This window comes from Vespa velutina, chromosome 5 (genome assembly GCF_912470025.1).
Source record: "Vespa velutina chromosome 5, iVesVel2.1, whole genome shotgun sequence".
In the NCBI taxonomy this organism is placed as follows: domain Eukaryota; kingdom Metazoa; phylum Arthropoda; class Insecta; order Hymenoptera; family Vespidae; genus Vespa; species Vespa velutina.
The window spans coordinates 179,733-195,789 of NC_062192.1; the positions used below are offsets into that span (position 1 = coordinate 179,733).

Sequence of the window (16,057 nt, forward strand, 5' to 3'; positions counted from 1 at the left end):
GGTTTACATCGCGTTGAAAAATGTGAGATAAACACTGTTATGACATTACGATAAAAATTGCTTACCCGTGACGTGCTCGGACAATTGATCGGCATACATCTCGACGATCTGCAGGGCTTCTTCCTCCGTAAGATCGGGAGTTTCGTAAAGGCTCACCGAGACCTCTTTACCGTCGAAACTGAAAGAGACTTCGCCTCTGTCGTCGAAAGTGACGGAACGATCGGTTTGCGGGGTATCGTACAATTGAGACGTCCTCTCTTCGTGAATCGTCGAAAGTGACAAATTTCTTGCCAGTTCGTGACCGTTCGCCGACAATTGCACGTCTTCCTTCGTATCCTTCCGAGCACTGATTTTGTCTGAAAAAGTTACAAGCATGACGATACTATACTAGCTACTACTGCGACACCGCATTAGTGTAATACGGGCATTCGAATTGTGGACAACGATGAGAAGATTTTGGGATTACCTTCGAAACCTAAAAGGGAGGCAGAACTGCTGACTTTACCCATGCAATTGATAGCTTCGCACGTGTAAGTTCCCAGACAACAGGTGCCATCCTGGCCCGTAATTATTCTGTGTATATCGCCTGGCTTCAATTCCATGCCATCTTTGTACCACTTTAGAATCGGTTGGGGCACCCCGATCACTTTGCACTCCAAATTAACGGCGCCCTCTTCGGACAGTATTGCCCGCAAACTTTCCAAGAATTTTGGCTTTTTGTAATGCTTAGGAATGATTAATTTCAGAAAACAGGAAGTAACACTGTGCCCATAATCGTTGGCAGCCACGCATTTCCATTCGGCCTAAAGAGATTACGGCGATTGATCAAAGGGTATCGTATAAATCATCGATCATCGTAAAAGTAATGAGATCGATTGATAATTACTTGATCGGAAATTTCAAGTTGGCGAACTTCGAGATGACACGTGCCAAGATTCTCCTTAATAGTACGAAATTTGTCACCTTCGATCACCTCCACGTCGTCTCTGTACCACGATAGAATTGGTTCCGGCGAAATGCTCACTGAAATATTACAAGTAATTGGCCGCAGAGAAATCACACGTTCGATCGTTTAATCGTAAGATCGACGATACGACGAACGTCTAATAACACGTTAATAAAATGAAAAATTGTCCAACCCTGCACCGTAAATCGAAATAATTCTTCGTTGATCTTTGCCTCGCAACTCCTTAAACCTCTGACGAACTTTGGTGGCTTATCGGAAGTCAAAAGTTGAAGACGTTCTTCCTCGTTCAGCTGATTTTGAATGTCCTCGATCGTCAACTCCGCGGTACTCTTTGCCTCGCCCATGCAATTCCTTGCGATGCAGCAATAAGAACCTATAGCGGACAAGTATATATATATATCGTATCCGCTTATCGTTCGATAAGCTTTATAAGTACATAGTACGAAATATGTAATATCAATCGAAACCTAAAGAGTTTGTCCCTGTTAATTGGTAAACGTCTCCTGGTTTTAATTCCTGTCCGTCCTTGAACCACCTCAACAAGGGAGTTGGAAAACCCACGACCTTGCATTCGAAGGACACCAATCCTTCCTCCGTAAGAACCGCCTTCAAACTTTCCATGAAACGCGGTTTCCTGTAGTTCTTTGGAACTTTATCATAGGAGAAGAGAAGTAATTTAAACGATAGAAATCGTTCTGGCCTTCGACAGATACATCATTCCAAGTATATATCATTTCGAGTTACTCACTGATCACAGCGACATGACACGTCGTAAATTGTTTAACATTTTCTGCGCTCGTTGCGACGCACTTCCATTCGCCCTCGTCCATGGCTTCGATCAATTTCACTTCTATCGAATAACCACCCAGACCGTCCTCCATCACGTGATACTTTTCGTTTGGTTCTATGCGGCCTTCTTGATTGTACCACGTTATCGACTTTGGCCATGGCGGTACGTGAACTACGTATTCGTTGGGAAACGTCAAGTCGCACAACTTGCACGCAAGTGGATATATAAATTAAATGATCTTACCTTGACACGAGAGTGTTACGGAATCGCCGATTCTACAACATTCGTCCCGGAGTATTCGTTTGAATACCGGCGGAGGACCTGTACTCGTTAACGTGTCCGCTGGCTTTAACGAACCCTCTCGGCTACCTTTACCAACGACGTGTACCTGGATCGAAAAATAGCATACGTTTTATCGTACATTTATATTAGAAATATATTTCACCTTTGAAGAGGAATATGCCGTGCCCATGCAATTGTCAGCCTCGCAGGTGTAAATTCCCAAAGAAGTAGGATCGTCAGGGTTTGCCGTTAAAGCGAAAACATCGCCGGCCTTGATCTCCTTGTTGTCTTTGAACCATCTCAATACCGGGGTTGGTACGCCAACGACTTTGCATTCCAGCGATACAGTTCCCGTTTCCGTTAACAGAGCTCGAAGTTCTTCCACGAATTCTGGCCTCTTGTAGGCTTTCGGTACTGCACGACAAATACATGAACGAACGGTAACGAATCGTTTTGCGAATTTTATAAAAGCTTATCGTTGACGCATTACCAATGACGCTGAGATGCGACGTGCACGATGATCTGCCGCTTTGATTTTCCGCCATGCAAGTCCAATTACCTTGATCTTCGACTTTTACCGGTGCAACATCGACGCAGTAAAAGTTACCCTCGTGTACAAAGGAAAATCTCGATCCAGCTTGAATAGGTAGATCGTTTCTGTGCCAAGTTACCTAAAGTTATCGCGTTAAACGCTATCAAACATATCTTTTCTTTCGTTCTGTTTTGTTTTCAATACAAAAAGAAAAAGAAAAGAAAAAAAGAAAGAAAGAATAAATCTTTATAATAAAAAAAAAAAAAAAGTAGAAAAGTAATTTATAAAATAGAGAGGCAGGAAGGAATGCGCGTCGGTCTTTGGCGTGGTGCAAGTACGTGCGCGTAATAATATACAGTAGCGGCCGAGTGGTAGTAATACGAGGCGCGCAAGAATACGTAACAATTTTCGTCCCCTCGTCTTCTGTCGTCACTAGCTCGGGTCATGGACCTCTGCTATCCCATTCGATTCGTGTTTCCCGTTTCGTCTGCTAGTAAAAGACTAAGAAGTACGAGCCGAAATCTCGGAAACCGATGATAATTCGGTCACGTGTCAATTGCCTTACTCCTCCTTCCGGGTTGAATGTCCGGATTTTTAAAACAATCGCGGATTTGAAATGATGACACGAAAAAAATCGTCTTTGTCCGATAAGGTAAGTCGTAGTCAGTTTACCTTCGGATTCGTCGAGCTTCGAATTTCTACGAGGAATCTCGTTCTGGTGCCAACTTTGACCGCGAGGTCTGTCAATCTTCGAAGAAAAATCGGTGGTTCGCCTTCCTCGTAACTGGGCTCGTCAACGCGCAGATGAATTCTCCGGGTTGATCCTTTCTCAAAGGGTTGTCCGATTCTCGTCGCTACCAAAGCATATTGGCCGGTGTCGTCCTTTTGCGACTGCTTCAACGTTAGTTGCACGATATTGCCTCTCATTTGCAGCCTATACCGATTCGGTGGCATCGGTCGATCGCCGCGGATGCTACCAAATTAGAGAAGAAAAAAAGAAGCGTAAATAAATAAAAACAAGTCGCACGAGGATGATTATATATATATATATATATATATATATATATATATATACATATATGCATCGAACATCGCTGGCTTAGTCGTCGCGTAAGCTCGCAAACTCGTCTCTTTTCGTTTTATTGAAAATTTTTATTCGTTGCAATGATAAGTCGGTCGTTAGTGAGTCGCGTCATTAGCGGATATTAAAAAATCATGAAAATCCGCCTTCCCTGCTTCCCTAACGAAGAAAAAAAGAAAAAAAAAAAAGAGGAGATAGATTGGCATAGCATAGGTAAGATACGTGGTTTCTTATATCAGCGATGAAAATACTGCGGCACACTAACGTAATATTGTATCTGGTATTTAAACTTCCGTTCTGGTGCAAATGAATAAACAGTTTGGAAATGTTATGGTTCGGCTCATTCCACTGGCAATGATTCTAATTCGAAAGCATCTCAATGCTCATACCTCAAATTCAGGCGAAAGAAAGAGATCGATTAAAAATACTCACGAGATAAATTTAAATTCGTCAATTACGTTCGAGAGGAAATATTTCTTAATTAGTCAACCGACTAAAGTTATTCGACGGAGAGTTCGATGATCTCTGAATCGATGAAGGGTAGTAACATATACGACCTTGACATTGCAAATGGAAGCAATGGAATTCTGACGTCTTGTCAGGAAGAAAGAAAGAAAGAAAGAAAGAAAGAAAGAAAAAGAACAGTCCCGAAATTACGATCATTTACGAATAAATAACTCGTTAGATGCGTTACTCGGCGATAATCCTTGAACGGCCCTTGTTATTGAAATCTTATAATTAGCAGCTGTCCAAAGGAGAACGGTAAATAAGGTGCATCGGTATTCGATCGAAGCAAAGCGTGCCTTTGACACGTTTCAAACGACGCCGGCCTCGAAACCGGTCGTTATTTTAAGATTAACGAATCAGTCTTGTCATCGAGCTCTTCGAAAGGAAGGATTGACGCAAGCTAGAAGAGATGAAAAACGAAAGAAAAGAAAATCGTTTATCGCTCGAAGAATCGTATAACTGCGTCCGATAAATGCTCAATAGTCTTTTGCGTCAGGATTGCGAACTATTGCACCACATATTTTCAACGATGGTATTTCTAAATCACCGATAGATTTCATTCGGGCAAAATTATCTCGCCTCGATAAATTTGAGAAAATCGATCGATACGAGTCATCGGCGATAAATAGCAATAATCGATGATAATAATGATCGAGTTGAAGTGTTTTAAATGTACGGATGGTTCGATCATTTTCCGTTGTTGCTCGCTCAAAGAGATGACAAAAATAGGGCAGTAGAGCAATGCCAAGACGAGGTGCGTTGGACCATTTGTATGCTTGTAATACTCTGTTACTCTGATGTAGACCGCTAAGAATTTTTATTTAAAAACGAATAGTTCTAACGATTTTATTCGATGAAAATGAACGATCAGTTCGGTATCGTGTCATATGCGCGATCGTTTAAGAATCATTACGAGACAATATCTTATCTAGTGACCAAACTCTAGAGAACGTCTAACCGACGTCATAGTCATATCATATAGTTCTCTAGACCGAAGGAATTCCGATATTCGATCGTATAATACTTAATAGGTAGGAAGAAATATATTCCCCGTGCCGTTTGACATTTTGCGCGGGCGCGTATTTATGTAAGTACTTGGCAGAACGCAAAAACGATTTTACACTCGTGATCGCGTTTCGATCGTAGCCGTAATCTTTGCGTGGTAAACAACGACATAATTAAATATTTAATCTCGTGTAAATCATTAGGTGTTTATTTTCTGTCTCGTTCATGCAATAAATCATGCGATTATCATACCGGTATCCCGAGCCATCGGAGGAAGTTCCTCTGACAGGTTTGCCATTACCATCGGCGCACTTACAACAATCGCTTCCCATTATCGAACATAGACTCGATCAGTTTTTAACTGAAAGCGCACCAGATTCATCCGTCGAATTTAATATATTCACCGTTTCAACTCGTAAGACGCGCGAGAAACACTAATTGACAATATAACGTCGTCGAAAGGATAGCTCTTCCTCGAGACATCTCTATAGACATCCTTTTCTATTTAAAACGCGATTTCGATGGTAGTCTCTAGAAAGCCTACGGGCATTCATCGATATTTCGATCGGCACGATTACACTCTGCTCCACGAGTGTCATCGACATTTATATAGAGATCGTATGTTTTCGACAAATTTAAAATCGAACGCGTCGAAATTTACAAATTCACAAATTGATGAGCGTAATGTTACGCGTAGATCGAATAAAGAGGGAAAAAGGAGGATAATCGAAGTAAAGTTGGGAGGAGGGTGAAATCGAGCGGAGGAGGGCAGCGCCGATCGCCGAGCGATCGAGCTATCGAGATATTTGTCGACGTAAGTCGACAAAATATCGACGACAACGTTAATTTAGATTATCGAAGGGTGTATTAACGATTCTCCTTTTTCCGCTCGACGCTCGTCGATCGTCGCGACGCTCCCTCGAAAGACTGATAGCGAGTTGGCAGCCGCGGATAGTCTCTACCCGATTTTCCACCTCCACGATTGCTTCCTTTTTGACTATATAGACTAGAGTAGAAGACTAGACGAATAGGTTTAGAGCGCCTCTTCCGTCATTTCGCGAAAATCTCGAGCTCGGTCGAATTTAGCTCGTGCCAAGTCGAAAGCGACATAATGGTGGGACGGTTACAATTAGAAAGGAAGAAAGAAATACAGACAAACGGATAGAAAGGAAAAAGCGAACGAATGAAGTAACAAAAATAGACGGTCACGATGAATAATAGACGGACAGAGGGGGAGACTAAATAAAAAAAAAAAAAAAAAAAAAAAAAGGAAAAACAAAGAAAAGAATTAGGAAAAAAAACATAAAATGACATCATCGAATCACCATTAAATTTTCCCTCCTCGGAGACGCGATGTTCCGATCACGATGAGAGAGAGAGAGAGAGAGAGAGAGAGAGAGAGAGAGAGAGAGAAAGACGCACAGCGAGGTCGCGTGCGAATGGTCAGGGACCAAGATTCTTTCCATTCAACTTTTCCGATCGTCGCCATCTAATCTTCGATGCCTAAATCGAAGGCACGCGATGAGGCGATCGTTCATCCGGTCACCCTTCTCGTCTTATTTAAGCTACGAGGCTGGATGAGATCATAACTCTGTGTTCTAGAAATAGGCGAAACGAAAAGTGAATACCGGAGTGAAATTCTTTGCCGTCTCGCAATTAAATAAAACTAGGATTTAGCGCAATTAGAGGAAAACTCGATACCCCTGGTGTCGGAGCAAGGAGATACCGCCGAGATCTACGACCCTGGCATTGGAACGCTACCGCGAATATACGAGTATGTATAGTACCGAGATATATGCAAAAGTGTCGTTTCTAGGATCGTACGACGAATATAATTCCGTTCTTCGCGAAAATTAAACATGCGACGGACAAAAATAAACTCCGTTTGATCCTTGGCACGTTTCAAGGTTTTACATTAAAAATTAAGGCCAATAGTCCAGAATGAACGATAACGCGTAATCGCAGGAGATAGCATTGGCATATAATAGACGTTGCCTCTTACAACTCCAGTTGCAAATCGTCCGTATCGTCCGTAGATCTCAGTTTCAATTGAACGACGATATCCTCGCCGGCGCGACCTTGCACCGCCAGGATTTGATCTTCCTCCTCCCATCGTGGTGCTATTTGGATTCTAGATGTACCATCTGAAAAAGAAAAGAAAAAAGAATGTTTTTTTATTGAAAAACATTTTACGCAAGAATCTTCTTGATATTTCTTGCGTTTGTCGTACGATCGGATGAATCGACCAAAGATAATGCGCTCTCGGTGTTGCTTTGAGGAAATTCATTATTCGAGAACTACCTGATATTTTAAGACTCACGTGGTCCGCAAAATAGTCTACGTGTGGCAGTATCTACGTGCAAAACTGTAGCATAAATATAGATACGTAGAGAGAAAGCACGATAAAAAGAGGAAGAGGGAGAGAGGGAGAGAGGGAGAGAGGGAGAGAGAGAGAGAGAGAGAGAGAGAGAGAGAGAGAGAAGGGGAGAGAGAGAATAAAGCGAGACGTTCTCCAAATTTTACGGCCGTATCTTTCGCGAGAAGATGATTTTCTTTCCCGAAATTTCACGGCTGCGCGATCCTCTGCCGCGGAATTTTAGCCGTGAATACCGACGGCACGCAAACCGAGCCTGTAAATAAATACATCGAACTTTCGATAGCGATCGTCGTTCACGATTATTCGTCTTTCTCGCAAATTTTCATTGGCTACCGGTATACTGCAAGATTTAACGCTAACAGCAAATCGCTCGCATTTATTTACAATCAGATATTCGCCTATAGATCATTGCCGGGTAAAATTAGATGCTTGTGTTTTGTAAATTATTCCAAGCATTCCGGCGAAGCGTGACATCCAAGTGAATTTTTCCGACTATCTTGGCGCAAGAAGCGTCAATATTCTTGTCGCGCAATGTCAATCGACCAGAAAGAAATTTTAGAGATCTTACCTGTTAGAGTCATTACGTTGAGCGTTACGAGGACCGGCTCGTCCTCGCATTGACATCACTCGTTTATCGCGGTGGAACTACCTGTCCTCGGTCTCTCGGTCGAGTCGAACCACCGGCGCACCACCACCGCCACTAGCAGCATCGGCAACGGCAGAGCAACAGCAACAGCAGTCGTCTCTCTTCTTCTCCTCTCGCACCGAACGTCTGCTGACCCGAGACACGCAGCACACCCTACGCCACGAAATTCAACGGCAGGAGACCCTGCTCCGATCTAAAATCGGAGACAGTACTCTCGGCTTCGTCGTTTTAACGAAACGCGCACATGCGCCGTACGTGGATCCCGCATTTCTCTGATGTAACTTGCCAGTGGCGGCGCGGTCGCGGCCTTTCCTCCTTTCCCTAATATCAACGCAACATTTTCCTTCTTTTTCTCTTTAAACTTTGCCTATATCCGTATCGCTTCGGTCTCCTGGGCTTTAGCACTTTCCCCGTTCGAAAGTGCATATCAAGGGACGTCCCGTTCACCTAGAGGTCCTTTCAAAAATCCTTTCCATAGCTGCTATATAATTATTACGCGCTAATCGCTTGAAATATTTATTATCCTTTATTTCTAACCAATTATAAAAATTATAAAGTATTCGGTTCCGATCGAGAGATCGTTTTGGCAAGAAAAAGAAAAAAGAAAAAAAGAAAAAAAAAGAAAAAACAACTCTCGTCGCGACGCAACCCAATGGCAATGTAGGGGTATTATTTGGGATCCCCAAATGTCCATAACAACAATTTTAGAATGTTCAGACATGCCGCTATTGGAGTTCGTTCTCAATGCGAATGACCGGGCGAATTATTGGATACCCAAAAGGAAGAAGTTAAGAAGACGTGAGATTTTTATAGACTCTTGCTCGGCACAATTTTCTATCTGCTCGGCAGATAGAAAAGAGAAAAGAAAAAATAATTTTATCGTATCAAAGATTTTCCTTCCAGGAACGTTCGTTTGATCGAAAAGATTGGCGCTGATTGAAAATAACGAAAGTAACGTACGTACACGTTTATTGAAATTTTAAATAGACAATAAGAATATTAAGAGTAAGCAACGATGATCGTGGCATCGGCGAAAGATAAAGATATAATATCGTAATAATAAAACGACTTTATGTTTTATAAATTACATATATTTTCTTAGATAGTAATAATTTTTATATACTCTTACCTAGGTATTTCCTCATAAAGCATACAAATAAGATATAATTCCGTGATAAAATGACGCGTTTGTCTCTTCCGTCTGTTCCTTTAAACGATCGCAAAGTCGTTGTACGAAAGTTGGACTAGAGAGCGAAATAGGACCGATTAACGCGTATAAAATAGAGACTATCGTTCGCGCGATGTAAACTGAAAGATAATAAAGATTTGTTAGACGGACATATTAGAGAAAGAGAGAAACAATGAGTAATACGAAGGAGCTCTCGATTAGGTACGTAAAAAATACTCTTCTACCGCGCCACCTTTCATTCGATTTATAGGATAAACAATCCATCCCCTACCAAGAAATAAACGAAATGATCCTACGATCCGCGATATCGCGAACATTCTAATTGGTCAGTGCTTGCGTTTGGAGGACCACCAACGTCCCGATATACGCTCGCGAATGCCTTCTTGGATACGCCTGTAAAGAAGAAGGGCGATAAAGGGTATCGCCATAGTCTCCTTCTTGAAGAGATAAACGTAAACGGCGGCCATCAGAAGCGTCAGGTCGGTTATATAATTGACCGTCGACTTCACCGTCTTCCGAGCTTGAAGCGCAAGACGTTTGTCATTGGCACGATCGGTCGAAGACGAGTCCGGATAATATTTATCGACATCCGATCGAGTTCTATTCTGAGCTCTGTATTTTTTGCTCTCCAATGCCCTTTGCAAACGTTCGATCTTAAGTTCGGCCGGTGTAGTTGCCCTTTGCCTGTCTCGCGAGCTCGATCTCGAGGTACCTTTTGTATTTCGTGAGCTACGATCGACGGATCTCTCTCTAGCGAATGCTCGTTCCTCCGACGTTGTCCTCGATCCTGGTCGATCGTTTCTTTCTCGTGACGGATCGCGTACTCGGCTTTTCGAAGAAGATCTCGAATTAGTGCCTCTTTCGACGGAAACGTTCCTCGATCTAGAACTTGGCGATCTTGTTCTCGAAGAAGCTCTGCTCTCTCTCCTCTCTTTGACCAGCCTCGTGTCTCTGGAAGGGGTCGTGCCACGCGATCCAACGCTATTCTTTCTTCTAACGATCGCTTCGCCACCGGACGACGGTTCTTCGTTCCCTCGAATCTGTTTGCTCGTCATAGTATCGGATACTTTGTTCTTACTCGGTCCATCGTTTCTTCGATACTCCGAGAAGGAGCCTCGTCTCGAGGTACCCTCCTCCTGAATCCTCGTATTATGGCTCGACGAATGTTCACGTACGATCTCGGTGTAATGACTGACGACTGCCATTCTTGCTTCGACGTCGGCTTCGTTCGAAGTCTCCTCTTCGGGCGTTGCCGAACGCATTTTAGCTTGTATTCTGCGATTCTTAGCCGCTTCTCCGGCCGATAAAACGCTATCGGTATCCGATTCCGACATGACGCCGGGTTTCATCGTATCGTAATACTCTCTAGTATCAGCCAAATTAACCTCCCTCGGATTCGACGCATCCTCTTGTCTAACGGGTGGTACTTTTCTTATCGGTTTGTCAGGTGGTACGGCTTTGCCAAATTCGTTCGTTCGTAGAGTACCATCTTCCTTGGGTTTCTTCAGGATCGACTTCGGTTGAACGTTCGTAGGTGACAAGGGTGGTTGAATCCAAATCGATGGAACCGTCGAATCATTCGCGATCGAAGCCTCGAAGCCGTATTCGGTAAAATGTGGCTTGTCGAAGCTATCGAAGTGCGGGATTGGTCTACCTCTCGGATGATACGTATCTTCCTCTTCCATAACTTGTCTCGACAAAATTCTTTGCTTCAAATTTTTCAAATCTTCGCTATCGGCGCTGCTCATTTCTTCGGACGATTCTTCCGACGTCTCGACACTTTCCTCCTCCTCCTCCTCCTCCTCCATCCGCTCCTCCTCTTTTTCTTCCTGCACTCGCTCGTCCTTTTGATCTTGCTTATCCGACGCGACCTATATATATATATATATATATATATATACATATATATGGACACACACACAGATGTTACATTAGGTTAATAAAAATATCTTGTTACTTTTTATACTATGGATGACTTTGAAAAAGCACGACGAACTTTGCGAAAAGCATTCGTTCGAAAGTTCGTCGATTCGTTTCAAAGTCACACCGTATTGTTTTATCGACATTGGCGATAAAACAGACTCTGAAATCGACACACCTCTTGAAACGGAGAAATCGTCCGATTGGTGGAATCAACTCCCGAGTCGACTCCCAAGCCTATCGATTTCTCTACCAAAGTTTCCTCGAGCAAAGGCACGTTGGTTTCGTGCCATCTGCGCAGACGTTCAGCTCCCTCCTCGTCGCTGCTCCTCCTCCAAGGTCTTGCAGTTATGGTCTCTTCGACGGTAGGTAGATTAGGATCGGATCTAGCCTCGACGTCCGGTAATAGCAACGGCGAAAGAAGCTTCATAGGTTTGTAGATCCCCTCGACCTGACCCTCGCTTAATCTTCTGCGAGTTTTCTTAGCTTGCCAAGAGGAGATCAGATTTTGTGCTGCTCCATCACCAGAATTGGACAGCTTTCTTCGAAGAGCCGAGGACGTTATCACGGTTTTCCAAGCTCCTCCCATTTCCAAGTCCTGTCTCACGATGGAAGCCAGTTCTCCGGTTTTTCTCTCCAATGCTTCCTTTCTCTTCGCGCTTTCCGACTCTTTCTCAGCTTCCATGGCTTTATAAAAACGTTCCATGGCACGTTCGTGTAACATCTCCGTAGAGCTTACCGCCTCGCGCATTATCTCTATCACTTCGTGTTCTCTACTGAACAATTCGGGAAGAGACAGAGACATTGGAGGCGGTACCAAATCCTTCTCGTCTTCTAACACCTCCGTTGTACCTCGTCCTAAAAGAACATATCAATGTATATCCAATGTATATACGGAGATAAATCAAGTTAAACGGTTCGATAGATTTTCGAATTTATTCGAATTAACAGGTTTATTCCGTTAAATGTTAACCTGTCAAATCCAATCCTTTATTATTCTCCTTGTTCTCGGCTTCATCCTTCGGATACAAGACCAACATGAATTCTGAACTATCGTGCAATATGTCGTTGTTCTCTCTAGGCGATGCCGCCAATTGCATCGCATCGGCGTCATCGGTCAGGCCATTTTGCTTCTTCAAAATTGATATAGGCCGGAGAGGCGGGGAGCGCGACCCATTACCCTTTTCCTCGAGATTCTCTCGTGTTAGAGACAACGAAAGGGGGGACAAACTTCTTTCTCTCGACAGTGACGAAGGACGGCCGATCGAATCGATTCTAGGCGATGCCGAGATCGCCGTCGCTATGTTGTCGTAGGACGTCGGTGGTGGCGTTGGCCTTTTCTTCGTTTCAACGGCAACTGAAACCGTCGGGGACATTGCTCTTTTTTTAATCTCCGAGCCTTCCTAAATAATAATCAATAATACGATCAGACGTACTACGAGTAATGAGACGCGATCAAATATATTTATTCATCTTGATAACAATCGTAATACCTGCAATTCGTTGTTAATTTTCCCAGAGGTAACATCCTGTCGTATCGTACGACTCTCCGATCGATTTTCGTATTTGGAATGATCTCTCGACCTAGCCGGCGGTACAGGCGGTACGGTTCTTTCAACGTGTATCGTGGTGTCTGGACCGAAGGTGACTCTACTGTCGACTCTCGATGATCTTTCCATCGACAATCTTTGTGCCGACGAGGATCGTCCTCCGAAAGGAGATTGCCCGTTTGTCCCTGCTTCTTCTCTCGTAAGGCTTCTGCTCCTCGGAGCTGGCTCGATGAAACTAACCTCGCGTCTATCGCCACGCGACCGACTGATCTCTCTTTGGCTCTGAGACTTTCCAGTTAATTGCGACGACGTTGCCCTATTTCGCACCCGACAATTTCGTTATTTCAATTGTTTTCGTTAAACGATCCCGAACGATGATCGATTCAAAGCTGGTCGACCATCCTTTCGGATATTCCTATTCGTTCGGTTCCTACCCTTTATTTAAATCTGGAATGAAGATGATGTCGCTCTCTTCGCTCGGATCGCTCACCCCATATGGATTCTCGGCTTTTACCCGAAATCTGTATTCCGAGCCTTCGAGCAATTCGGCCAGCGTTGCTGCGGTTTGACGGCTCGTGGTTGCTTTCAACCATACCTCCCAACCGATCTAAGATTGCGCGTATGCGTGTCATTGTTGAATTATTTCAAAAACGAGCAAATAGAGAGAGGGGAGAGAGAGAGAGAGAGAGAGAGAGAGAATGAGTAAATACTAAACGAGTAGCAGGCCGTTTCCTTACTCTATAATATTCGACGATGTAAGTACCGATCTTACAACCACCATCGTCCTCCGGTTCTTTCCAAGATAGCGTGACGGATCTGCCCAAAGTCATCGTGACGTTTACCTTTCCAGGTGCAGCTGGTCGATCTATGAGGAAAACAATAGGAAAACTTTGAGAAAAGTCTTGAGAGAAGCAACTTTTTTCATAGCGTAAACCAACCTGTAACGGTAACGAGAAAGGAGGATGAATCCTCGCCAAGTTTGTTTCTAGCCTTTACCGTGTACTCTCCTCTGTCGAATCGCTTTGCGTCTGGTATTTTTAAAACCGATTCTCCGTCCATAGTTTCGAATATATGCCGTGTGTCCTGAGAAAGAGGTTCTCCATCGTGAAACCAAGCGACCGTAGGCGGTGGTCTTCCAGCTAAAGATACCTTCAATCTGATCGTTTCGTCCTGTTCGAAAAGGAGACCGTCCTCGTACTGTCTCGGTAGTCGTATCTTTGGAAACGCTGAGAGCATACGGGATAAATCACGGTGCATCTAATTTTTAATCATGAAGCGCGCCTTACACAAGCTTGATTCGTCACCTTCGATAATCCACTAACCTTCGAGAATCAGTCTGGCCTTGGTACTAACGTGGCCAGCTCTATTCGTTGCGGTACACTTGATTTCACCCTCGTCGTTAAGAGCTGTCTGATGAATAAGTAATACACTTTTTCCATTTTCCGTTAAGATCCTCGTACGTCTACTGCTAAAAATTTCAAAGCCGTCCTTGAACCAAGAAATCTTCGGCAAGGGAGTTCCCGTAAATCTCACTACGAATTCCGCCTAAAAATATATTTTACTTTCCATGGGGAGAAGTTCGTGGATATTTATTTGTATGCCTCCAAAGTAACGGAGTAACTTTCGACAGAATGCAACGCACCTGTTCGTTCTCCAAGGCGATCAAATCGACGAGTTCGAGGTCGAACAGTGGGGTTGATGCAGCGGCTCGTTGCAACGTTACCGTCAAGGGATCCGACAGTTCGCTAGGAGCCGACAGACCCACTGCGTTCTGTGCTCTGACCCTGAACTGGTAACGCCATCCTGGCTCAAGACCGCTCAACGTTAGTTCCGGAAAAGTGCAGAGCCCGGGCTTACTACGCACCCAATGAGCCGAACCCATTCGCCGATGTTCAACCAAATAACCTACGATGGCCGATCCGCCGTTACTGGGCGATCGTTCCCAACGTATTCCAACGACGTCCGGTTGCGTATCGTCCGTTCCTGGTATAAGAATTGGCTTGCCCGGAGGTGCTGGCAATCCTGACAATATAAATCGTACGTGCGTTTATTCTATCGTCTTCAACTGACAACTATCAACTATCATAATAAATGAACGATTAACGGACAGAAATTTTTCATGGGATCTAAACGTGCTATCCCTAAACGTGGTCGAGGCCAACGCTTCATTAATGATTTATAGGAGGAAAAGTATGAAAATGTTAGAAAATTAATGTAAAGTTTCGGAAAGAAAAGGAGGATCGTCCGCGCATGCCAGAACGATGCTTACGTGCTTGTCGCGTAGAATAGCCGATCTCTAACACAGGTTTGCACGTGGCGTTCCTAAAATAAAATGTGAAACGTTTGGCAAGCCGAGGGCCGCTAGACCACCGCCTAGCTTATGCGAGAGGAGCTAAACCGACATCGGACACCAACAAGTTCTGTCTACGATCGTCTCCTACAACATAGTTCTCGCGTATCGATTTCTATACTGATCTAATACTATTCTCGTTACGATTATCTGACCTCAATCGTTTGCCTCGTTATAGCGACCTTGTGTAAATCGATTCTCTTCATTTCTTTCTCATCGTTTCCTGAGAATATTCCAAATTGGCATTAAATCTTGGAATTTCTAGTATGCTCGATGGCTCTTCAAAAGCTACGATTGCACAATAATCGAATACGAAGCGATACGTCAAGTCGACCTTATATTTTCGTACTCGCCCCATGCGTTAGACGGATAGCTACCCATCGTTAAAATAAACATCCTCGAATAACGCTAGTTAATTTTAGATCCCCGAAAGATTTCATGATAAATAAATAGACAATAGACGATCGAATCTTGAGGCACCCGAATGGGAAATTTTTTTTGCACGGGCACAAAAAAAAAAAAAAGAAAGAAAAAAAAAAGATAAAGAAGAGAGAACAACTTTCTTTATAACTTTCCACTCTAGTCTTGTTATAACAATTGACACGAGCAATCAGCCAGTTTGAAAAGTTGATGGAACGAACGAGTCCGTTGATAGCTCGCTGAAATGTACTACTGGGTCTACCTGGTCCATCCCAACGTGGTCTTTTGGACGAGCTCGCTAGAGAGATGCTCTTGGAATAATGTCTCTTTGTAGTTGCGTTCCCCATGATCGTACTTCCTCTTCTTTTTTCGCGTCGAGCGTGGCTCGACGAGCGCGCTTTTTCTGGCCAGGGTTTCGAGCTTTTCCCGGCGTTATCGGTG

General features: G+C 43.7%; 2 protein-coding genes across 7 annotated transcripts in view; both read right to left on the reverse strand.

The window, feature by feature from the left end:
- Positions 1 to 8,380, reverse strand: part of LOC124949324 (titin homolog) — a 44,074-nt gene extending 35,694 nt beyond the window's left edge. For 2 of the 6 annotated variants that reach the window (XM_047494206.1, XM_047494204.1), the window contains exons 1-12: positions 8,110 to 8,368; positions 7,167 to 7,308; positions 3,244 to 3,544; positions 2,530 to 2,710; positions 2,203 to 2,453; positions 2,001 to 2,145; positions 1,716 to 1,928; positions 1,435 to 1,617; positions 1,140 to 1,340; positions 887 to 1,023; positions 467 to 803; positions 66 to 356 (exon numbers count right to left, since the gene is read on the reverse strand). In XM_047494206.1, coding sequence (XP_047350162.1) covers positions 66 to 356; positions 467 to 803; positions 887 to 1,023; positions 1,140 to 1,340; positions 1,435 to 1,617; positions 1,716 to 1,928; positions 2,001 to 2,145; positions 2,203 to 2,453; positions 2,530 to 2,710; positions 3,244 to 3,544; positions 7,167 to 7,308; positions 8,110 to 8,122 — 2,395 coding nt within the window. In that variant the 5' untranslated portion in view covers positions 8,123 to 8,368. Of the gene's footprint in view, positions 1 to 65; positions 357 to 466; positions 804 to 886; positions 1,024 to 1,139; positions 1,341 to 1,434; positions 1,618 to 1,715; positions 1,929 to 2,000; positions 2,146 to 2,202; positions 2,454 to 2,529; positions 2,711 to 3,243; positions 3,545 to 5,416; positions 6,086 to 7,166; positions 7,309 to 8,109 lie in introns of those variants that run through there. The other 4 variants (XM_047494207.1, XM_047494208.1, XM_047494209.1 and 1 more) reach the window with 4 other exon arrangements.
- An 858-nt stretch (positions 8,381 to 9,238) lies between these two features.
- On the reverse strand, positions 9,239 to 16,011 carry LOC124949326 (titin homolog). The gene is made up of 10 exons (XM_047494216.1): positions 15,879 to 16,011; positions 14,489 to 14,868; positions 14,169 to 14,391; positions 13,785 to 14,072; positions 13,584 to 13,711; positions 13,281 to 13,453; positions 12,790 to 13,162; positions 12,270 to 12,699; positions 11,475 to 12,154; positions 9,239 to 11,247 (listed from the first exon to the last, which is right to left on the reverse strand). Exons 1-10 carry the CDS (start codon positions 15,961 to 15,963, stop codon positions 9,703 to 9,705), a joined length of 4,305 nt encoding a protein of 1,434 aa, XP_047350172.1. The 5' UTR covers positions 15,964 to 16,011; the 3' UTR covers positions 9,239 to 9,702.
- Positions 16,012 to 16,057: the final 46 nt, after the last annotated feature.